The sequence below is a fragment of the Acipenser ruthenus genome, chromosome 14, assembly GCF_902713425.1.
Source record: "Acipenser ruthenus chromosome 14, fAciRut3.2 maternal haplotype, whole genome shotgun sequence".
Classification (NCBI taxonomy): domain Eukaryota; kingdom Metazoa; phylum Chordata; class Actinopteri; order Acipenseriformes; family Acipenseridae; genus Acipenser; species Acipenser ruthenus.
This window is the reverse complement of record NC_081202.1, coordinates 2268068-2290124: the sequence shown is the minus strand read 5'-3', so window position 1 is coordinate 2290124 and position 22057 is coordinate 2268068. Positions and strand designations below refer to the sequence as shown.

General features: G+C 44.2%; 1 protein-coding gene across 10 annotated transcripts in view; it reads right to left on the bottom strand.

Moving 5' to 3' along the window:
- Positions 1-2903: 2903 nt before the first annotated feature.
- The window catches only part of LOC117419805 (ATP-binding cassette sub-family C member 9-like), a 75761-nt gene continuing 56607 nt past the window's right edge, over positions 2904-22057 (bottom strand). For 6 of the 10 annotated variants that reach the window (XM_058985542.1, XM_058985546.1, XM_058985545.1 and 3 more), the window contains 6 exons: positions 17078-17156; positions 16003-16111; positions 14569-14672; positions 8101-8234; positions 7659-7721; positions 2904-5063 (listed from right to left, as the gene is read on the bottom strand). In XM_058985542.1, the coding sequence (XP_058841525.1) occupies positions 4926-5063; positions 7659-7721; positions 8101-8234; positions 14569-14672; positions 16003-16111; positions 17078-17156 (627 nt within the window). In that variant the 3' untranslated portion in view covers positions 2904-4925. Of the gene's footprint in view, positions 5064-6194; positions 6372-7658; positions 7722-8100; positions 8235-14568; positions 14673-16002; positions 16112-17077; positions 17157-22057 lie in introns of all 10 variants that reach the window. The other 4 variants (XM_058985543.1, XM_058985549.1, XM_058985550.1 and 1 more) reach the window with 1 other exon arrangement.

Genomic DNA, 22057 nt, shown 5'->3' with positions numbered 1-22057 from the left:
AAAGCGCAGACAGCACCGTGCAGTAGCCTGCATAACACAGTGTTAAAGCACAGACAGCACAGTGCAGTAGCCTGCATAACACAGTGTTGAAGCAGACAGCACCGTGCAGTAGCCTGCATAACACAGTGTTAAAGCGCAGACAGCACCGTGCAGTAGCCTGCATAACACAGTGTTGAAGCACAGACAGCACCGTGCAGTAGCCTGCATAACACAGTGTTAAAGCGCAGACAGCACCGTGCAGTAGCCTGCATAACACAGTGTTAAAGCGCAGACAGCACCGTGCAGTAGCCTGCATAACACAGTGTTAAAGCGCAGACAGCACCGTGCAGTAGCCTGCATAACACAGTGTTGAAGCGCAGACAGCACCGTGCAGTAGCCTGCATAACACAGTGTTAAAGCACAGACAGCACCGTGCAGTAGCCTGCATAACACAGTGTTGAAGCACAGACAGCACCGTGCAGTAGCCTACATAACACAGTGTTAAAGCACAGACAGCACCGTGCAGTAGCCTGCATAACACAGTGTTGAAGCACAGACAGCACCGTGCAGTAGCCTGCATAACACAGTGTTAAAGCACAGACAGCACCGTGCAGTAGCCTGCATAACACAGTGTTTTGAGAAAGCACGGCAAAGCAATGCAACTGCATAGACCTGTGTAGGCATTAGAAATGCCTGGTAAATTGAAAATGACTGTGCAATTGTGAAACCTTGTGGTGAACTTTTAAAAAGGGAACTTAATAAAGTTTGAAACAGGCTACACAGTAAATACCGATTTTACTTATTTTTAAAGACAGCATTTCCCAAAAGAGACTCGCACACATTGTTAAGGATTTAAACAACGTCAGTAGACAGAACTGTTTGCAAATTTAAATCTATTCTATATTTAGGCATCTTCCCCATTTTCTTAATTTTTGCATTTCAGGTTATGAAGTTCATGTTTCACAGGGTCTCTGTACATAAAGACTTGCTTCTGGACTCCCCATCTCTCTGGTTATTTAAAAGCAATCCCAATGAATAGAGAACAGCCTTTTTAGTTTTACGAGAGCCCTTTCCTTCCAAGCTGTCATCTCAGCTTCCATTTACTTACCACACAGTAATAATAATGCCATGCTGGTGTGCTGCTGGAAAACAAACATTCAGAATGCTTCTATACAGGGTTAGCTTTGCAGCTATGACTGATAGCATTAATGATTAGGGAGACAAAACCGAACCAGGTAACTACAGACCAATAAGTTTGACTTCTATTATATGTAAACTTAAGGAAAATATAGTAAGATTCAAAATGGAAAATTACCTATATGGTAGCAGTATCCTGGGAGACATACAGCATGGTTTTAGGAAAGGGAGATCGTGTCTAACTAAACAGCTTGATTTTTTTGAGGATGCAACATCTACAATGGATAATTGCAAATCATACAACATGGTTTATTTAGATTTCCAGAAAGCTTTTGACAAAGTCCAGCATAAAAGATGAATCCTCAAACTGAACGCAGTAGGGATTCAAGGAAATGCATGCACATGGATTAGGGAGTGGTTAACATATAGAAAACAGAAAGTACTGATTAGAGGAGAAACCTCAAAATGGAGTGAGGTAACCAGTGGTGTACCACAGGTATCAGTATTAGGTCCTCTGCTATTCCTAATCTACATTAATGATTTAGATTCTGTTATAGTAAGCAAACTTGTTAAATTTGCAGACTACACAAAAATAGGAGGAGTGGCAAACACTGTTGCAGCAGCAAAGGTCATTCAAAATGATCTAGACAGCATTCAGAACTGGGCAGACACATGGCAAATGACATTTAATAGAGAAAAGTGTAAGGTACTGCACGCAGGCAATAAAAATGTGCATTATAAATATTATATGGGAGATACTGAAATTGAAGATGGAATCTATGAAAAAGACCTAGGAGTTTATGTTGACTCAGAAATGTTTTCATCTAGACAATGTGGGGAAGCTATAAAAAAGGCCAACAAGATGCTCGAATATATTGTGAGAAGTGCTGAATTTAAATCAAGGGAAGAAATGTTAAAACTTTACAATGCATTAATAAGACCTCACCTAGAATATTGTGTTCAGTTCTGGTCACCTTGTTACAAAAAGGATATTGCTGCTCTAGAAAGAGTGCAAAGAAGAGCGACCAGAATTATCCCGGGTTTAAAAGGCATGTCGTATGCAGACAGGCTAAAATAATTGAATCTATTCAGTCTTGAACAAAGAAGACTACGCGGTGATCTGATTCAAGCATTCAAAATTCTAAAAGGTATTGACAATGTCGACCCAGGGAACTTTTTCTACCTGACAAAAGAAATAAGGACCAGGGGTCACAAATGGAGATTAGATAAAGGGGCATTCAGAACAGAAAATAGGAGGCACTTTTTCACACAGAGAATTGTGAATGTCTGGAACCAACTCCCCAGTAATGTTGTTGAAGCTGACACCCTGGGATCCTTCAAGAAGCTGACTGATGAGATTCTAGGATCAATAAACTACTAACAACCAAACGAGCAAGATGGGCCGAATGGCCTCCTCTCGTTTGTAAACTTTCTTATGTTCTTATGTTTTTATATCTGGTAGTGTGTGCTGCATGCTGTCTTAGAGTTGGATGAAAAAAAACGGGACCCACACCGAACTGTCTGAGTTGTTTATTTCTGGTTTGGTAATTCTGCTGGCTGTGCTTTTCCTTTCTGAAGAAACCAGCGATTAGGAATAAATAGCTTTGGCAATCCAGTCCATTGTACGGTAAGGTAGTACTCATCTGATATCAGATCATATATTAATACACTTTTTTCTTTTTATAAAATGTTAAATTTTCATGCAGAAAATATATAGCTACATGAATTAAGAATGGCAGTAAATATGTTCAAACACCCACAAGAAATAAAATCGCACACACTAAACATCACGCAAAACACATGACATGTTGTTTATTGTTCAAGTGTAAAAAAGTAGGTACGTGGTTTTTTTTTCTAGTTAAATGTCTTTAAAACCCAACATGTTAAAAACAGTAACTACATTTAAGACAAAAGAAGTGTTTTAAAAGCATCAAAAATTGGCAAAATGACAAGTCTGTACCTGTCATTACAGCTAAACCACTCCCTTGGTAACATTGTATCAACTTTGATTGAGTTTTGAAGTGCCCCGTTTGCATAGTGGTGTGCTTATACTCTCACAGGCACATCTTTATATTGTCAGCTTACTCCTCGGTATGGCATTAAAAACACCAGCCCCCGAATGAGAGTACAATGTGCTTCCAATCGGCATTGACAACACTCAATGCCTGAGTTGATGGCCACTGATTGGTACTCAACTGTAAAGGTGAGGGAAGGACAGCTTTTCTTGTTTTGAAATCAACACATTAATGAATGTGTTTATTTAATACCTGCCGATTTAAATACTTCTTAATACTTGTATAACATACTAAACCACTGTCAACTTGAAGCACTATGTTTTTAACAGCATTGGATGTCATGTAGTCTAGTAAAATAACAACACACTGTGTGTCATGAACGTTGCTTCCACTCATGGTGTTATTGCAAAGTCGCTGTGTCCATAATTCTGACAGCAATGTGGTGTCTGTATATTGCACCTGTGTTGGACGATGTTGAAGAAATCAATACAATAGGCATTTCAATTTCTATTGTCTAAACGTGTTAGAGGTCTTATTTGGATTCAGATCCATCACTGCCCCAGATATCCATCCCACACAGTAATCTCGAGCTGATGGTCACGCTCCTTGGCTATTGCAGGTCAAGGATGACCTGATGCAATGCAATATACAGTAAGCAACAAAACACTGAAAGGGATCTTGAGATTCAAAAGACCCAGTTGAACACTTTCTTTTCCCCAATGGCTATTGTCAAGCTACTGATATACTTCAAAATGAAGACATTTTTTATAAAATTACAAATCAGCACACAACAAAAATGCCAGACTAACCCTTCTAAAAAAGCCATACTAACCTTGATAAAAATGCCAGACTAACCCTTCTAAAAAAGCCATACTAACCTTGATAAAAATGCCAGACTAACCCTTCTAAAAAAGCCATACTAACCTTGATAAAAATGCCAGACTAACCCTTCTAAAAAAGCCATACTAACCTTGATAAAAATGCCAGACTAACCCTTCTAAAAAAGCCATACTAACCTTGATAAAAATGCCAGACTAACCTTTCTAAAAAAGCCATACTAACCTTGATAAAAATGCCAGACTAACCCTTCTAAAAAAGCCATACTAACCTTGATAAAAATGCCAGACTAACCCTTCTAAAAAAGCCATACTAACCTTGATAAAAATGCCAGACTAACCCTTCTAAAAAAGCCATACTAACCTTGATAAAAATGCCAGACTTGTATCAACCTTTTTGTTAGTTATGTCAGATAAACAGAGTATATAAAATGTGCTTTTGGGACAGCACTTGACATTTCAATTATATGTACAGATTATTACATCATCAATACAAATAAAAAACATTCGCAGTTATAACTGGCAAACGTGTTGTTATATTTATTGCTTGTGAATTATAAAAGTATATACTGTATTAAAGGTTTAAATTTGTTTTTTATAATAAAAAAGAAGAAAAAAACAAATCTAGCTAAAGATTTTGGACTGGATTCTTAAAGTAATTTACTCCAAATCATCATTTTTTTCTGAAAAGAAAAAGGGACCCAATAAAATGACCAAACCAAAAATGAACAAGTTAAAAGTCTTTTTCTTCTTCATTGTGTAATTGGTGTTTTTTTTTTTTTCAGGACACCGTATAACTTTTTTCCTTTCAGTAAAAAACAAGGCATGGCTGACGATTTGCAGTAAATACAGTAGCTTTTGAGAATCTGCCCCTTTGTGTGGTAACTGTCATCCCGAATGGCCATGCTCTTTAAATGCGAGGCTCGCTTCATGCACTGTGTGGGAGGCCAGTGAAGAGTTACATATCAGCCCTGACAAAAGAGGCGAAGACGCTTTCCTCGTGTGCCAGGAGAGTCTGGGGCTTATCGTACTCCAGGATATTGCCTCGCTTCATCACGATGACCAGGTCTGCCGTCAGGATAGTGTGCACGCGGTGCTGTGAAACACACAAGAGGAAATGGATTGTCATTCATGGATTGGTTTCCTTCTTTTTTTAGAGTGCCCAGTTAGAATGTTTAGAGTTCCCAATTTAGAATGTCCCAATTCTGTAATCGCATTGCTGTAAATACAGTACATTTGGTGACTGATCTATTCTGAATTGTAATCACAACCTTGTTATGATGGGTATATTCATGGTATATGCATGCATGTTTGTGTGTGTGTATATATATATATATATATATATATATATATATATATATATATATATATATATATATATATATTATATATACACACACACACACACACACACACACACACACATCTACAGCTAGTTAGATGAACATATAGCATTAAAAAGCTTAACACAACACACCTAAACCTTCTGAGGACTACGGGGGCTGTTTTGAAACAAAGTCTTGTACTGAAAACACCCACTGTGCTAAATACACCATTCAAGTGGGAGGCGTAGTATAAATTATTATGGTTTTGTTTAGAGAGACAATATTAAATATGCTTTCAGGTTATATTTCGGACATGATCGCTTAGGTTGACTGAAATTGATGTAGTTGTTTTAAAGAGAGCTTCAAGATTCTGAAGTCCTGCTTTTAAATTGAAGGGCATCTGATTGGTAGAGACAATTCCACGATCCGTAAGGGTTTTAATTCCAATATGCCCCTGCCCGTTTCCGAATGGGAATCCTGCACCGTTTACACAAACTTTTTCCATGTCCCCGGAGCTGTTTGGATAAAACAAACCATATAACTGTATGAATTCTAAAGAGGACACTTCACACAGAGAGTGGTGAGGGTATGGAATGGGTTATCCAGCCATGTTGTTGTTGAGACTGAATCACTGCGATCATTCAATATCTGACTTCAAATTCTGTAGCTTCCAGACACTGGCATGCATTGATGGGCTGAATAGCCTCCTGTCATTCTTATACTTTCTTATGTTCTCGTCACACACAGGACACCTGCAGTCCTCAAAGGGCCAATCACACCACAGCTTTCATAAGCACTGCACTGGACAGGTAGCACACAACAAAGCAGAGACCTAACAAGCCTGCAGCGCTTTCAGAGCCATTAGATTTGACAGGGGAGGCGGGGCCACCGAGTCTACCAACCAGAGAGCAGGAAATGCTCCGGGAGGCACAGGGGCTCTTCTACTTGTGCGTCTTCACCAGAAGGGTGAAGAGGCTATCGTCCTGGGACAGCAGGCTGGAAGCTGAGTCACACTCCACTAAAATACCCTCGCAAAACACTAAAACCTGCTCAGCTTCCATGATCGAGGACACCCGGTGCTGGAAGGAAGAGAGAATGACGAGAGAGAGAGAGAGAGAGAGAGAGAGAGAGAGAGAGAGAGAGAGAGAGAGAGAGAGAGAGAACGTGGTGAAGCTCGGGTTCGATAATTGGGTTTAAATTTTAGTGTAAATAATCTTTATAGACTTGATATGAAAATGGTCTACTTGTACAGGGAAATGCTAATTTTAAACTCTAATGGTCATGACAGAAACTGCAAATTCAATTTAGGGTCTAGTTTAAGCAACCATTTATAAAACATCTAAATATGTGTTATTATAGGTTTTGATGTTCATAAACAAGGGATAACATTGTATCGCAATACTAATGTCAGGCTTTTTGTCAAGTTCTAAAGCATTTCATCCATGATTATTAAACGCTCACTCCCCTGATTTTATACCAGTGAGACAATGAGCCTTTGTCCATGCACTTGTTGTCTTCTGACATTGACAGCCTGTTTTTATTATTAACACTTATTTATAACATCCGTTATAACACATGTATACAAACCTTATTAGGCATATGCAAGATTTGGTTTGCAGATTTCATTGTTTTGTACAGTCTGTAGATCAACAGATCAGTTCACCTGACGCAAGATTTCTTATTAAAACTCCAATGATCTAACTCAGCATAAAAAAATAAAACATAATTCATAAGTTTAGAAAATACACAGAAGGAAGAAAAGAAAGAGCATTATATTTGACTTCCTCATGTCCTGTCTAACAGAGTTTATAGCAATGAAATAGTCCAGGTTGAGCTAGAGAGATAAACTACAGCAAGGGAGGGTAACTCTTTAATTTAGGAATCTTTTAAAAACGGATTCTCCTACTGCTCTCTATGGAGGTCAGCCATTCTGTTATCACTCAATAACGGAACAGCAAATAAAGCACGGCTCACATATGACACTAATTATTGCCACCTGTTCTAAAACCACTGCTTACTTCACGAAACACGTCACAGGTAAGAGTGCTCAGAGAGACAGCTAGACAGGGTCTTCCTTGATACTTACAGCAATGGTAAGAGTGCTCATAGAGACAGCTAGACAGGGTCTTCCTTGATACTTACAGCAATGGTAAGAGTGCTCAGAGAGACAGCTAGACAGGGTCTTCCTTGATACTTACAGCAATGGTAAGAGTGCTCATAGAGACAGCTAGACAGGGTCTTCCTTGATACTTACAGCAATGGTAAGAGTGCTCAGAGAGACAGCTAAACAGGGTCTTCCTTGATACTTACAGCAATGGTAAGAGTGCTCATAGAGACAGCTAGACAGGGTCTTCCTGGATACTTACAGCAATAGTAACAACTGTGCGATCTGCAAAGGCTGTCATCACTACCTTCTGTAAAATGTTCTCCTGAAAAAAAAAAACAAACAGACACATGCATTTAGATTTTTAGTGTAACCTTATCGTATCCTTGTAAAGTTAATTTCTATCACATTTTTATTTATTTTCAAGAAATAGGATTAATCAAAGTTATTATTTTTTTTACTGAAAGTAGATTCCAAGTATTCTAAAAAGACGTGACAGTTAAGCAAAACATGCTTACTGAACAGCACTGCTTTACTGCTGCTAAAATATATAATAATATTTTATTACAAATATAGTTTAACTTAAATAAGAATGCAAAATGAATGCACTGCTCTCATTTGATTTAAGAAAAATAACTTACAGAAGACAAAGAGCTCACAAAGACTGCATGAGGAATGCAGGGTGTGTGTGCAGAGAGACTCACCGTGGCCATGTCTATGGAAGCCGTGGCCTCGTCCATGATGAGGATGCTGCTCTTGCGCACGAAGGCCCTGGCCAGACAGAAGAGCTGCCTCTGCCCAACGCTGAAGTTCTCCCCTCCCTCCGTCACCACCGCGTCTACCAGGGAGGAAACACAAGGGCGTATCGGGAAAATCAACAGCAGCATTCAAACGACTACCAACTGCCTTTCCTTTAAATCAACACAGCATTCAAACCACTACCAACTGCCTTTCCTTTAAATAGACACAGCATTCAAACAACTACCAACTGCCTTTCCTTTAAATAGACACAGCATTCAAACAACTACCAACTGCCTTTCCTTTAAATCAACACAGCATTCAAACCACTACCAACTGCGATTCCTTTAAATCAACACAGCATTCAAACAACTACCAACTGCCTTTCCTTTAAATCAACACAGCATTCAAACAACTACCAACTGCCTTTCCTTTAAATCAACACAGCATTCAAACCACTACCAACTGCCTTTCCTTTAAATCAACACAGCATTCAAACCACTACCAACTGCGATTCCTTTAAATCAACAGCAGCATTCAAACAACTACCAACTGCCTTTCCTTTAAATCAACACAGCATTCAAACAACTACCAACTGCGATTCCTTTAAATCAACACAGCATTCAAACAACTACCAACTGCGATTCCTTTAAATCAACACAGCATTCAAACCACTACCAACTGCCTTTCCTTTAAATCAACACAGCATTCAAACAACTACCAACTGCCTTTCCTTTAAATCAACACAGCACTCAAACAACTACCAACTGCCTTTCCTTTAAACCAACACAGCATTCAAACCACTACCAACTGCCTTTCCTTTAAATCAACACAGCATTCAAACAACTACCAACTGCCTTTCCTTTAAATCAACACAGCACTCAAACAACTACCAACTGCCTTTCCTTTAAACCAACACAGCATTCAAACCACTACCAACTGCCTTTCCTTTAAATCAACACAGCATTCAAACAACTACCAACTGCCTTTCCTTCAAATCAACACAGCATTCAAACCACTACCAACTGCCTTTCCTTTAAATCAACACATCATTCAAACAACTACCAACTGCCTTTCCTTTAAATCAACACAGCATTCAAACAACTACCAACTGCGATTCCTTTAAATCAACACAGCATTCAAACAACTACCAACTGCGATTCCTTTAAATCAACACAGCATTCAAACCACTACCAACTGCCTTTCCTTTAAATCAACACAGCATTCAAACAACTACCAACTGCCTTTCCTTTAAATCAACACAGCATTCAAACCACTACCAACTGCGATTCCTTTAAATCAACACAGCATTCAAACAACTACCAACTGCGATTCCTTTAAATCAACACAGCATTCAAACCACTACCAACTGCCTTTCCTTTAAATCAACACAGCATTCAAACAACTACCAACTGCCTTTCCTTTAAATCAACACAGCATTCAAACCACTACCAACTGCCTTTCCTTTAAATCAACACAGCATTCAAACAACTACCAACTGCCTTTCCTTTAAATCAACACAGCATTCAAACCACTACCAACTGCGATTCCTTTAAATCAACACAGCATTCAAACCACTACCAACTGCCTTTCCTTTAAATCAACACAGCATTCAAACCACTACCAACTACGATTCCTTTAAATCACAGCATTCAAACAACTACCAACTGCGATTCCTTTAAATAGACACAGCATTCAAACCACTACCAACTGCGATTCCTTTAAATCAACACAGCATTCAAACAACTACCAACTGCGATTCCTTTAAATCAACACAGCATTCAAACCACTACCAACTGCGATTCCTTTAAATCAACACAGCATTCAAACAACTACCAACTGCGATTCCTTTAAATCAACACAGCATTCAAACCACTACCAACTGCCTTTCATTTAAATCAACACAGCATTCAAACCACTACCAACTGCGATTCCTTTAAATCAACACAGCATTCAAACCACTACCAACTGCCTTTCCTTTAAATCAACACAGCATTCAAACCACTACCAACTGCGATTCCTTTAAATAGACACAGCATTCAAACAACTACCAACTGAGATTCCTTTAAATCAACACAGCATTCAAACCACTACCAACTGCCTTTCCTTTAAATCAACACAGCATTCAAACAACTACCAACTGTGATTCCTTTAAATAGACACAGCATTCAAACAACTACCAACTGCGATTTCTTTAAATCAACACAGCATTCAAACCACTACCAACTGCCTTTCCTTTAAATCAACACAGCATTCAAACAACTACCAACTGCCTTTCCTTTAAATCAACACAGCATTCAAACAACTACTAACTGCGATTTCTTTGAATCAACACAGCATTCAAACCACTACCAACTGCCTTTCCTTTAAATCAACACAGCATTCAAACAACTACCAACTGTGATTCCTTTAAATCAACACAGCATTCAAACCACTACCAACTGCCTTTCCTTTAAATCAACACAGCATTCAAACAACTACCAACTGCGATTCCATTAAATCAACACAGCATTCAAACCACTACCAACTGCCTTTCCTTTAAATCAACACAGCATTCAAACAACTACCAACTGCCTTTCCAATAAATCAACACAGCATTCAAACAACTACCAACTGCCTTTCCTTTAAACCAACACAGCATTCAAACCACTACCAACTGCCTTTCCTTTAAATCAACACAGCATTCAAACAACTACCAACTGCCTTTCCTTTAAATCAACACAGCATTCAAACCACTACCAACTGCGATTCCTTTAAATCAACACAGCATTCAAACAACTACCAACTGCGATTCCTTTAAATCAACACAGCATTCAAACCACTACCAACTGCCGTTCCTTTAAATCAACACAGCATTCAAACCACTACCAACTGCCTTTCCTTTAAATCAACACAGCATTCAAACCACTACCAACTGCGATTCCTTTAAATCAACACAGCATTCAAACAACTACCAACTGCGATTCCTTTAAATCAACACAGCATTCAAACCACTACCAACTGCCTTTCCTTTAAATCAACACAGCATTCAAACCACTACCAACTGCCTTTCCTTTAAATCAACACAGCATTCAAACAACTACCAACTGCCTTTCCTTTAAATCAACACAGCATTCAAACAACTACCAACTGCGATTCCTTTAAATCAACACAGCATTCAAACAACTACCAACTGCGATTCCTTTAAATCAACACAGCATTCAAACCACTACCAACTGCGATTCCTTTAAATAGACACAGCATTCAAACCACTACCAACTGCGATTCCTTTAAATCAACACAGCATTCAAACAACTACCAACTGCGATTCCTTTAAATAGACACAGCATTCAAACAACTACCAACTGCGATTTCTTTAAATCAACACAGCATTCAAACCACTACCAACTGCCTTTCCTTTAAATCAACACAGCATTCAAACAACTACCAACTGCCTTTCCTTTAAATCAACACAGCATTCAAACAACTACCAACTGCGATTTCTTTAAATCAACACAGCATTCAAACAACTACCAACTGTGATTCCTTTAAATAAACACAGCATTCAAACAACTACCAACTGCGATTCCTTTAAATCAACACAGCATTCAAACCACTACCAACTGCCTTTCCTTTAAATCAACACAGCATTCAAACAACTACCAACTGCGATTCCTTTAAATCAACACAGCATTCAAACCACTACCAACTGCCTTTCCTTTAAATCAACACAGCATTCAAACAACTACCAACTGCCTTTCCAATAAATCAACACAGCACTCAAACAACTACCAACTGCCTTTCCTTTAAACCAACACAGCATTCAAACAACTACCAACTGCCTTTCCAATAAATCAACACAGCATTCAAACAACTACCAACTGCCTTTCCTTTAAATCAACACAGCATTCAAACCACTACCAACTGCGATTCCTTTAAATCAACACAGCATTCAAACTACCAACTGCGATTCCTTTAAATAGACACAGCATTCAAACAACTACCAACTGTGATTCCTTTAAATCAACACAGCATTCAAACCACTACCAACTGCCTTTCCTTTAAATCAACACAGCATTCAAACAACTACCAACTGCCTTTCCTTTAAATCAACAGCAGCATTCAAACCACTACCAACTGCGATTCCTTTAAATCAACACAGCATTCAAACCACTACCAACTGCGATTCCTTTAAATCAACACAGCATTCAAACCACTACCAACTGTGATTCCTTTAAATCAACACAGCATTCAAACCACTACCAACTGCCTTTCCTTTAAATCAACACAGCATTCAAACCACTACCAACTGCCTTTCCTTTAAATCAACACAGCATTCAAACCACTACCAACTGCGATTCCTTTAAATCAACACAGCATTCAAACCACTACCAACTGCCTTTCCTTTAAATCAACACAGCATTCAAACCACTACCAACTGCCTTTCCTTTAAATCAACACAGCATTCAAACCACTACCAACTGCGATTCCTTTAAATCAACACAGCATTCAAACAACTACCAACTGCCTTTCCTTTAAATAGACACAGCATTCAAACCACTACCAACTGCCTTTCCTTTAAATCAACACAGCATTCAAACCACTACCAACTGCCTTTCCTTTAAATCAACACAGCATTCAAACCACTACCAACTGCCTTTCCTTTAAATCAACACAGCATTCAAACCACTACCAACTGCCTTTCCTTTAAATCAACACAGCATTCAAACCACTACCAACTGCCTTTCCTTTAAATCAACAGCAGCATTCAAACCACTACCAACTGCGATTCCTTTAAATCAACACAGCATTCAAACCACTACCAACTGCCTTTCCTTTAAATCAACACAGCATTCAAACCACTACCAACTGCCTTTCCTTTAAATCAACACAGCATTCAAACCACTACCAACTGCCTTTCCTTTAAATCAACACAGCATTCAAACCACTACCAACTGCGATTCATTTAAATCAACACAGCATTCAAACAACTACCAACTGCGATTCCTTTAAATCAACACAGCATTCAAACCACTACCAACTGCCTTTCCTTTAAATCAACACAGCATTCAAACCACTACCAACTGCCTTTCCTTTAAATCAACACAGCATTCAAACCACTACCAACTGCCTTTCCTTTAAATCAACACAGCATTCAAACCACTACCAACTGCGATTCCTTTAAATCAACACAGCATTCAAACAACTACCAACTGCCTTTCCTTTAAATAGACACAGCATTCAAACCACTACCAACTGCCTTTCCTTTAAATCAACACAGCATTCAAACCACTACCAACTGCCTTTCCTTTAAATCAACACAGCATTCAAACCACTACCAACTGCCTTTCCTTTAAATCAACACAGCATTCAAACCACTACCAACTGCCTTTCCTTTAAATCAACACAGCATTCAAACCACTACCAACTGCCTTTCCTTTAAATCAACAGCAGCATTCAAACCACTACCAACTGCGATTCCTTTAAATCAACACAGCATTCAAACCACTACCAACTGCCTTTCCTTTAAATCAACACAGCATTCAAACCACTACCAACTGCCTTTCCTTTAAATCAACACAGCATTCAAACCACTACCAACTGCCTTTCCTTTAAATCAACACAGCATTCAAACCACTACCAACTGCGATTCATTTAAATCAACACAGCATTCAAACAACTACCAACTGAGATTCCTTTAAATCAACACAGCATTCAAACAACTACCAACTGCCTTTCCTTTAAATAGACACAGCATTCAAACCACTACCAACTGCCTTTCCTTTAAATCAACACAGCATTCAAACCACTACCAACTGCCTTTCCTTTAAATCAACACAGCATTCAAACCACTACCAACTGCCTTTCCTTTAAATCAACACAGCATTCAAACCACTACCAACTGCCTTTCCTTTAAATCAACACAGCATTCAAACCACTACCAACTGCCTTTCCTTTAAATCAACAGCAGCATTCAAACCACTACCAACTGCGATTCCTTTAAATCAACACAGCATTCAAACCACTACCAACTGCCTTTCCTTTAAATCAACACAGCATTCAAACCACTACCAACTGCCTTTCCTTTAAATCAACACAGCATTCAAACCACTACCAACTGCCTTTCCTTTAAATCAACACAGCATTCAAACCACTACCAACTGCGATTCATTTAAATCAACACAGCATTCAAACAACTACCAACTGCACCAGCTTCATTATATCTCCTTTTCCTTTCTTCTTTCTCTCTGTTATTGCATTGTAATTGGAACCGTCAGTTCTTTAAATGTTTCTTTGTTCATTGTCGAAAATGTATTTTAAAAAATCGAAGTAAATCAATAAATACAGAACCATAATATGTACAGTTCCCTCTAAAAACAGCAGAGCAGTAGCTGATGTACTGTACTGCTAAAACAGTCATTGTAAGTGAATGAGGTATGAAATGCTAGTAATACCCAGCCCGCCCGGCAGTGATTTGACCATGTTCTTCAGCTGGGCAATCTCCAGGGCCTCCCAGAGTCTGTCATCCGTGCATGTGCGCTCCGGGTCCAAGTTAAACCTGCAGGAGGAAGAGGAACATCCGTGAGGACTCATGGGATCTCTCTTCAACTTGGCTGTACTGAGTACTCAGGACTTGTTGCAGTCAGCATGTTGAAGAAAAGAAGCCTTTACATATTCTAGTTATCTACTTTACCACCAGAACTCATGTCACGACTAACACTCTGTTACTAGCCTGCTTGCCGGCAGCCTCGCTCGTATGATTGTATACCTCTCAACACTATTTAAAAGGTTCCTCTCCAGGCCCATGATCTGGGCTGTTCAATGCACCTGGTAACTTTCAGCTTATGGCAGTTTCATTTTCGTTCACTTCTTTCATTATCTAAACAGAATAATATTCCCAATTGAGCTTCATATGGGAAAAAAGCCAACTCAGAATGGCGAGCATATAGTAAGCTTCTCCTTGGTTTTGCAATTGTCTTGAATCAGCTATTTTTCCATATCAAGCTCCTCTATGTATTCTTTATTTAGATGCATACTGTATCCATTAAACTGGGCTGTTTAACATAGCAATTCAGTTCTGCATGGCAGATCTGATCATTAGGGTGAGGGCTGGAGCTCTAGTTGGGTTACAAGTTTAGGATTCAGTTACTATTTTTTAAAAAGCTGTTCCTCTTACCTCCAGAAACAGAGCAGTTAAATAGCCTTATTAGGCAATGGCTCTCGTTCTGGAATGCAGCCATTGGGCTTCAGTGCGAAAGGCAGTGGGGGTTTGATCTGCCCAAAATATCTCATGTTTGTAATCCCTGCTATTAACTATCTTTCTACTGGAACAAGTTACCAAATTATTATTACAATTATAATTATTATTGTACTTTCTTATCTGAACTTTAGACTGAGGTTCAACCCCAGTCACAACCTCCCAGTCACGACCTCCCACTCACTATGGCGCCCAACGAATAAGGTACTAAGGCTGTGCTGATACACAAGTATGTATCAGCAGGTACTAAATAAATCCATTCATTGATGTGTTCATTTCAAAACAACAAAAGCGGTCCTTCCTTACCCTCTTGTATCAAATCAATGGTAATTAACTCTTCTGCCGATTGGAAGCTCATTTTCCTCTCATCCAAGGAGCTGACATTTTTACTGTTGCACTGCCTTACCGAGGCTGTAAACTGATAACGGTGTTTTCATTGTCTGTTAACAGCCTCGGTACGGCAGTACCCTGGATAAGAGGAGAATTCGCTTCAAATCTAGCTCAGTTCCCACACGCTTTACTCTGGTAGTAATTAATGCAGATTCGAAACTACCCCAGGAGGTTGCACTCAAAGACGCATTCAGGTACGAGTCTTGCTTCAGGGCACGCTCAACACCACTCTAATGTTTACCGAATGGAGCCGCTGAACAGCACAGGGTCCTGCAGGATAATAGACAGTCTTGACCGCAGGGTTGGCAGAGGCAATTTGCTGATGTCTATTCCATCGATGATAATCTTCCCTAAGGACAGAATACATTGCTTTCAATTGACTGAGAGAGAAAGGATTTGAAAAGTCAGCTAACATTTTCCGAGCATTCTTTTTTGGTTTTACAATACTGTTAGCAGATGGATGTTATGACAAGTAAAGCATATTGCTGTTGATGATGTAATTATTCCCCTAAGTAACTGGGAGATACATTACGCTGCTCTCTCGCGCAGAGCAGCATGTCTGTTTATAAGCATAATAACACACCTGAAGGCTTCATGCCACACAATGCACCTTGTCTTCTTCTGTGTTACTGCTTACCTACAGTACGACGCACACTCTTTCACACATTTTTTGAGAATTTCTACGTGCTTTATAAGGGCCGTGTGTTACGTTGGTCGTGTAAACAGCAACTGGTCTGGAAAATGGTTAGGGGAGCTAATGAGAAGAAGGGAAGCTAGTGAAAATAGAAAAGGAAAAGCTTGAGACTGTGAATAGCATTTCACTAGCAAGAAATCATTATCAGTCATGTGTCATACACAGTTGACATGCCTCACAATGAATCACTGTTATCCCTTACGACTGTTTCTGTAAATCAGTCTCAACTGTTTATGCTGTAAAGAAACAACGAATAAGAGCTGACCATTTGCTAAATGTGAGTTTACATACAGTACATGCCGAGTCAGTGTATATATGATCAAAGCTCGCACTTTGCACTTTTACACTGGATGCCCTGTTTTTCTGGATGTAAGATTTCCCAGCCCTGAAAGCAGCAGCAAGCAAAATCTTCTGCCTTGCATGTAGCAGCCAAGTCGGCGTAATGGTTTATGTCAAGAAGCAGCCCTGCATTAATATGAACCGTCATTAATATGAACTGTTGTGCTAATAATGAGTCAGGTAAGAATGTTATAAACCTGCCAATAAAAACAGGAAGGAAAAACACAATGCATGCATGCTGCTCGAGTTTCTTGCTAAAGTGTCTTGATTCGTGGAAACTAACCTTCAAACATGTCCACCATCCTGAAAAAGGCCAGTGAGAGAGAGGATTTTCCACTGCCTGTGCGGCCACAGATCCCAACCTGTCAGAGAGAGGACTGAGTTACTGAGTGCTGCTGGAACCCCACACTGGAAGAAGTTACCTCTGCCACAGTGCAGAGAGGCCCCGCACTGGAAGAAGTTACCTCTGCCACAGTGCAGAGGGGCCCCGCACTGGAAGAAGTTACCTCTGCCACAGTGCAGAGGGGCCCCGCACTGGAAGAAGTTACCTCTGCCACAGTGCAGAGGGGCCCCGCACTGGAAGAAGTTACCTCTGCCACAGTGCAGAGGGGCCCCGCACTGGAAGAAGTTACCTCTGCCACAGTGCAGAGGGGCCCCGCACTGGAAGAAGTTACCTCTGCCACAGTGCAGAGGGGCCCCGCACTGGAAGAAGTTACCTCTGCCACAGTGCAGAGGGGCCCCGCACTGGAAGAAGTTACCTCTGCCACAGTGCAGAGGGGCCCCGCACTGGAAGAAGTTACCTCTGCCACAGTGCAGAGGGGCCCCGCACTGGAAGAAGTTACCTCTGCCACAGTGCAGAGGGGCCCCGCACTGGAAGAAGTTACCTCTGCCACAGTGCAGAGGGGCCCCGCACTGGAAGAAGTTACCTCTGCCACAGTGCAGAGGGGCTCCGCACTGGAAGAAGTTACCTCTGCCGCAGTGCAGAGGGGCTCCGCACTGGAAGAAGTTACCTCTGCCGCAGTGCAGAGGGGCTCCGCACTGGAAGAAGTTACCTCTGCCGCAGTGCAGAGGGGCCCCGCACTGGAAGAAGTTACCTCTGCCGCAGTGCAGAGGGGCCTCGCACTGGAAGAAGTTACCTCTGCCACAGTGCAGAGAGGCCCCGCACTGGAAGAAGTTACCTCTGCCACAGTGCAGAGGGGCTCCGCACTGGAAGAAGTTACCTCTGCCACAGTGCAGAGGGGCTCCGCACTGGAAGAAGTTACCTCTGCCGCAGTGCAGAGGGGCCCCGCACTGGAAGAAGTTACCTCTGCCGCAGTGCAGTGGGGCCCCGCACTGGAAGAAGTTACCTCTGCCGCAGTGCAGAGGGGCCCCGCACTGGAAGAAGTTACCTCTGCCACAGTGCAGAGGGGCCCCGCACTGGAAGAAGTTACCTCTGCCGCAGTGCAGAGGGGCCCCGCACTGGAAGAAGTTACCTCTGCCGCAGTGCAGAGGGGCCCCGCACTGGAAGAAGTTACCTCTGCCGCAGTGCAGAGGGGCCCCGCACTGGAAGAAGTTACCTCTGCCGCAGTGCAGAGGGGCCCCGCACTGGAAGAAGTTACCTCTGCCGCAGTGCAGAGGGGCCCCGCACTGGAAGAAGTTACCTCTGCCACAGTGCAGAGGGGCCCCGCACTGGAAGAAGTTACCTCTGCCGCAGTGCAGAGGGGCCCCGCACTGGAAGAAGTTACCTCTGCCACAGTGCAGAGGGGCCCCGCACTGGAAGAAGTTACCTCTGCCACAGTGCAGAGGGGCCCCGCACTGGAAGAAGTTACCTCTGCCACAGTGCAGAGGGGCCCCGCACTGGAAGAAGTTACCTCTGCCACAGTGCAGAGGGGCCCCGCACTGGAAGAAGTTACCTCTGCCACAGTGCAGAGGGGCTCCGCACTGGAAGAAGTTACCTCTGCCGCAGTGCAGAGGGGCCCCGCACTGGAAGAAGTTACCTCTGCCGCAGTGCAGAGGGGCCCCGCACTGGAAGAAGTTACCTCTGCCACAGTGCAGAGGGGCCCCGCACTGGAAGAAGTTACCTCTGCCACAGTGCAGAGAGGCCCCGCACTGGAAGAAGTTACCTCTGCCACAGTGCAGAGGGGCCCCGCACTGGAAGAAGTTACCTCTGCCACAGTGCAGAGGGGCCCCGCACTGGAAGAAGTTACCTCTGCCACAGTGCAGAGGGGCCCCGCACTGGAAGAAGTTACCTCTGCCACAGTGCAGAGGGGCCCCGCACTGGAAGAAGTTACCTCTGCCACAGTGCAGAGAGGCCCCGCACTGGAAGAAGTTACCTCTGCCACAGTGCAGAGGGGCCCCGCACTGGAAGAAGTTACCTCTGCCACAGTGCAGAGGGGCCCCGCACTGGAAGAAGTTACCTCTGCCACAGTGCAGAGGGGCTCCGCACTGGAAGAAGTTACCTCTGCCGCAGTGCAGAGGGGCTCCGCACTGGAAGAAGTTACCTCTGCCGCAGTGCAGAGGGGCTCCGCACTGGAAGAAGTTACCTCTGCCGCAGTGCAGAGGGGCCCCGCACTGGAAGAAGTTACCTCTGCCGCAGTGCAGAGGGGCCTCGCACTGGAAGAAGTTACCTCTGCCACAGTGCAGAGAGGCCCCGCACTGGAAGAAGTTACCTCTGCCACAGTGCAGAGGGGCTCCGCACTGGAAGAAGTTACCTCTGCCACAGTGCAGAGGGGCTCCGCACTGGAAGAAGTTACCTCTGCCGCAGTGCAGAGGGGCCCCGCACTGGAAGAAGTTACCTCTGCCGCAGTGCAGTGGGGCCCCGCACTGGATGAAGTTACCTCTGCCGCAGTGCAGAGGGGCCCCGCACTGGAAGAAGTTACCTCTGCCACAGTGCAGAGGGGCCCCGCACTGGAAGAAGTTACCTCTGCCGCAGTGCAGAGGGGCCCCGCACTGGAAGAAGTTACCTCTGCCGCAGTGCAGAGGGGCCCCGCACTGGAAGAAGTTACCTCTGCCGCAGTGCAGAGGGGCCCCGCACTGGAAGAAGTTACCTCTGCCGCAGTGCAGAGGGGCCCCGCACTGGAAGAAGTTACCTCTGCCGCAGTGCAGAGGGGCCCCGCACTGGAAGAAGTTACCTCTGCCACAGTGCAGAGGGGCCCCGCACTGGAAGAAGTTACCTCTGCCACAGTGCAGAGGGGCCCCGCACTGGAAGAAGTTACCTCTGCCACAGTGCAGAGGGGCCCCGCACTGGAAGAAGTTACCTCTGCCACAGTGCAGAGGGGCCCCGCACTGGAAGAAGTTACCTCTGCCACAGTGCAGAGGGGCCCCGCACTGGAAGAAGTTACCTCTGCCACAGTGCAGAGGGGCCCCGCACTGGAAGAAGTTACCTCTGCCACAGTGCAGAGGGGCTCCGCACTGGAAGAAGTTACCTCTGCCGCAGTGCAGAGGGGCCCCGCACTGGAAGAAGTTACCTCTGCCGCAGTGCAGAGGGGCCCCGCACTGGAAGAAGTTACCTCTGCCACAGTGCAGAGGGGCCCCGCACTGGAAGAAGTTACCTCTGCCACAGTGCAGAGAGGCCCCGCACTGGAAGAAGTTACCTCTGCCACAGTGCAGAGGGGCCCCGCACTGGAAGAAGTTACCTCTGCCACAGTGCAGAGGGGCCCCGCACTGGAAGAAGTTACCTCTGCCGCAGTGCAGAGGGGCCCCGCACTGGAAGAAGTTACCTCTGCCACAGTGCAGAGGGGCCCCGCACTGGAAGAAGTTACCTCTGCCACAGTGCAGAGGGGCCCCGCACTGGAAGAAGTTACCTCTGCCGCAGTGCAGAGGGGCCCCGCACTGGAAGAAGTTACCTCTGCCACAGTGCAGAGGGGCCCCGCACTGGAAGAAGTTACCTCTGCCACAGTGCAGAGGGGCCCCGCACTGGAAGAAGTTACCTCTGCCACAGTGCAGAGGGGCTCCGCACTGGAAGAAGTTACCTCTGCCACAGTGCAGAGGGGCCCCGCACTGGAAGAAGTTACCTCTGCCACAGTGCAGAGGGGCCCCGCACTGGAAGAAGTTACCTCTGCCACAGTGCAGAGGGGCCCCGCACTGGAAGAAGTTACCTCTGCCACAGTGCAGAGGGGCCCCGCACTGGAAGAAGTTACCTCTGCCACAGTGCAGAGGGGCTCCGCACTGGAAGAAGTTACCTCTGCCACAGTGCAGAGGGGCCCCGCACTGGAAGAAGTTACCTCTGCCACAGTGCAGAGGGGCCCCGCACTGGAAGAAGTTACCTCTGCCACAGTGCAGAGGGGCCCCGCACTGGAAGAAGTTACCTCTGCCACAGTGCAGAGGGGCCCCGCACTGGAAGAAGTTACCTCTGCCACAGTGCAGAGGGGCCCCGCACTGGAAGAAGTTACCTCTGCCACAGTGCAGAGGGGCTCCGCACTGGAAGAAGTTACCTCTGCCACAGTGCAGAGGGGCCCCGCACTGGAAGAAGTTACCTCTGCCACAGTGCAGAGGGGCCCCGCACTGGAAGAAGTTACCTCTGCCACAGTGCAGAGGGGCTCCGCACTGGAAGAAGTTACCTCTGCCACAGTGCAGAGGGGCCCCGCACTGGAAGAAGTTACCTCTGCCACAGTGCAGAGGGGCCCCGCACTGGAAGAAGTTACCTCTGCCACAGTGCAGAGGGGCCCCGCACTGGAAGAAGTTACCTCTGCCACAGTGCAGAGGGGCCCCGCACTGGAAGAAGTTACCTCTGCCACAGTGCAGAGGGGCTCCGCACTGGAAGAAGTTACCTCTGCCACAGTGCAGAGGGGCCCCGCACTGGAAGAAGTTACCTCTGCCACAGTGCAGAGGGGCCCCGCACTGGAAGAAGTTACCTCTGCCACAGTGCAGAGGGGCCCCGCACTGGAAGAAGTTACCTCTGCCACAGTGCAGAGGGGCCCCGCACTGGAAGAAGTTACCTCTGCCACAGTGCAGAGGGGCCCCGCACTGGAAGAAGTTACCTCTGCCACAGTGCAGAGGGGCCCCGCACTGGAAGAAGTTACCTCTGCCGCAGTGCAGAGGGGCCCCGCACTGGAAGAAGTTACCTCTGCCACAGTGCAGAGGGGCCCCGCACTGGAAGAAGTTACCTCTGCCACAGTGCAGAGGGGCCCCGCACTGGAAGAAGTTACCTCTGCCACAGTGCAGAGGGGCCCCGCACTGGAAGAAGTTACCTCTGCCACAGTGCAGAGGGGCCCCGCACTGGAAGAAGTTACCTCTGCCACAGTGCAGAGGGGCCCCGCACTGGAAGAAGTTACACTTATACATG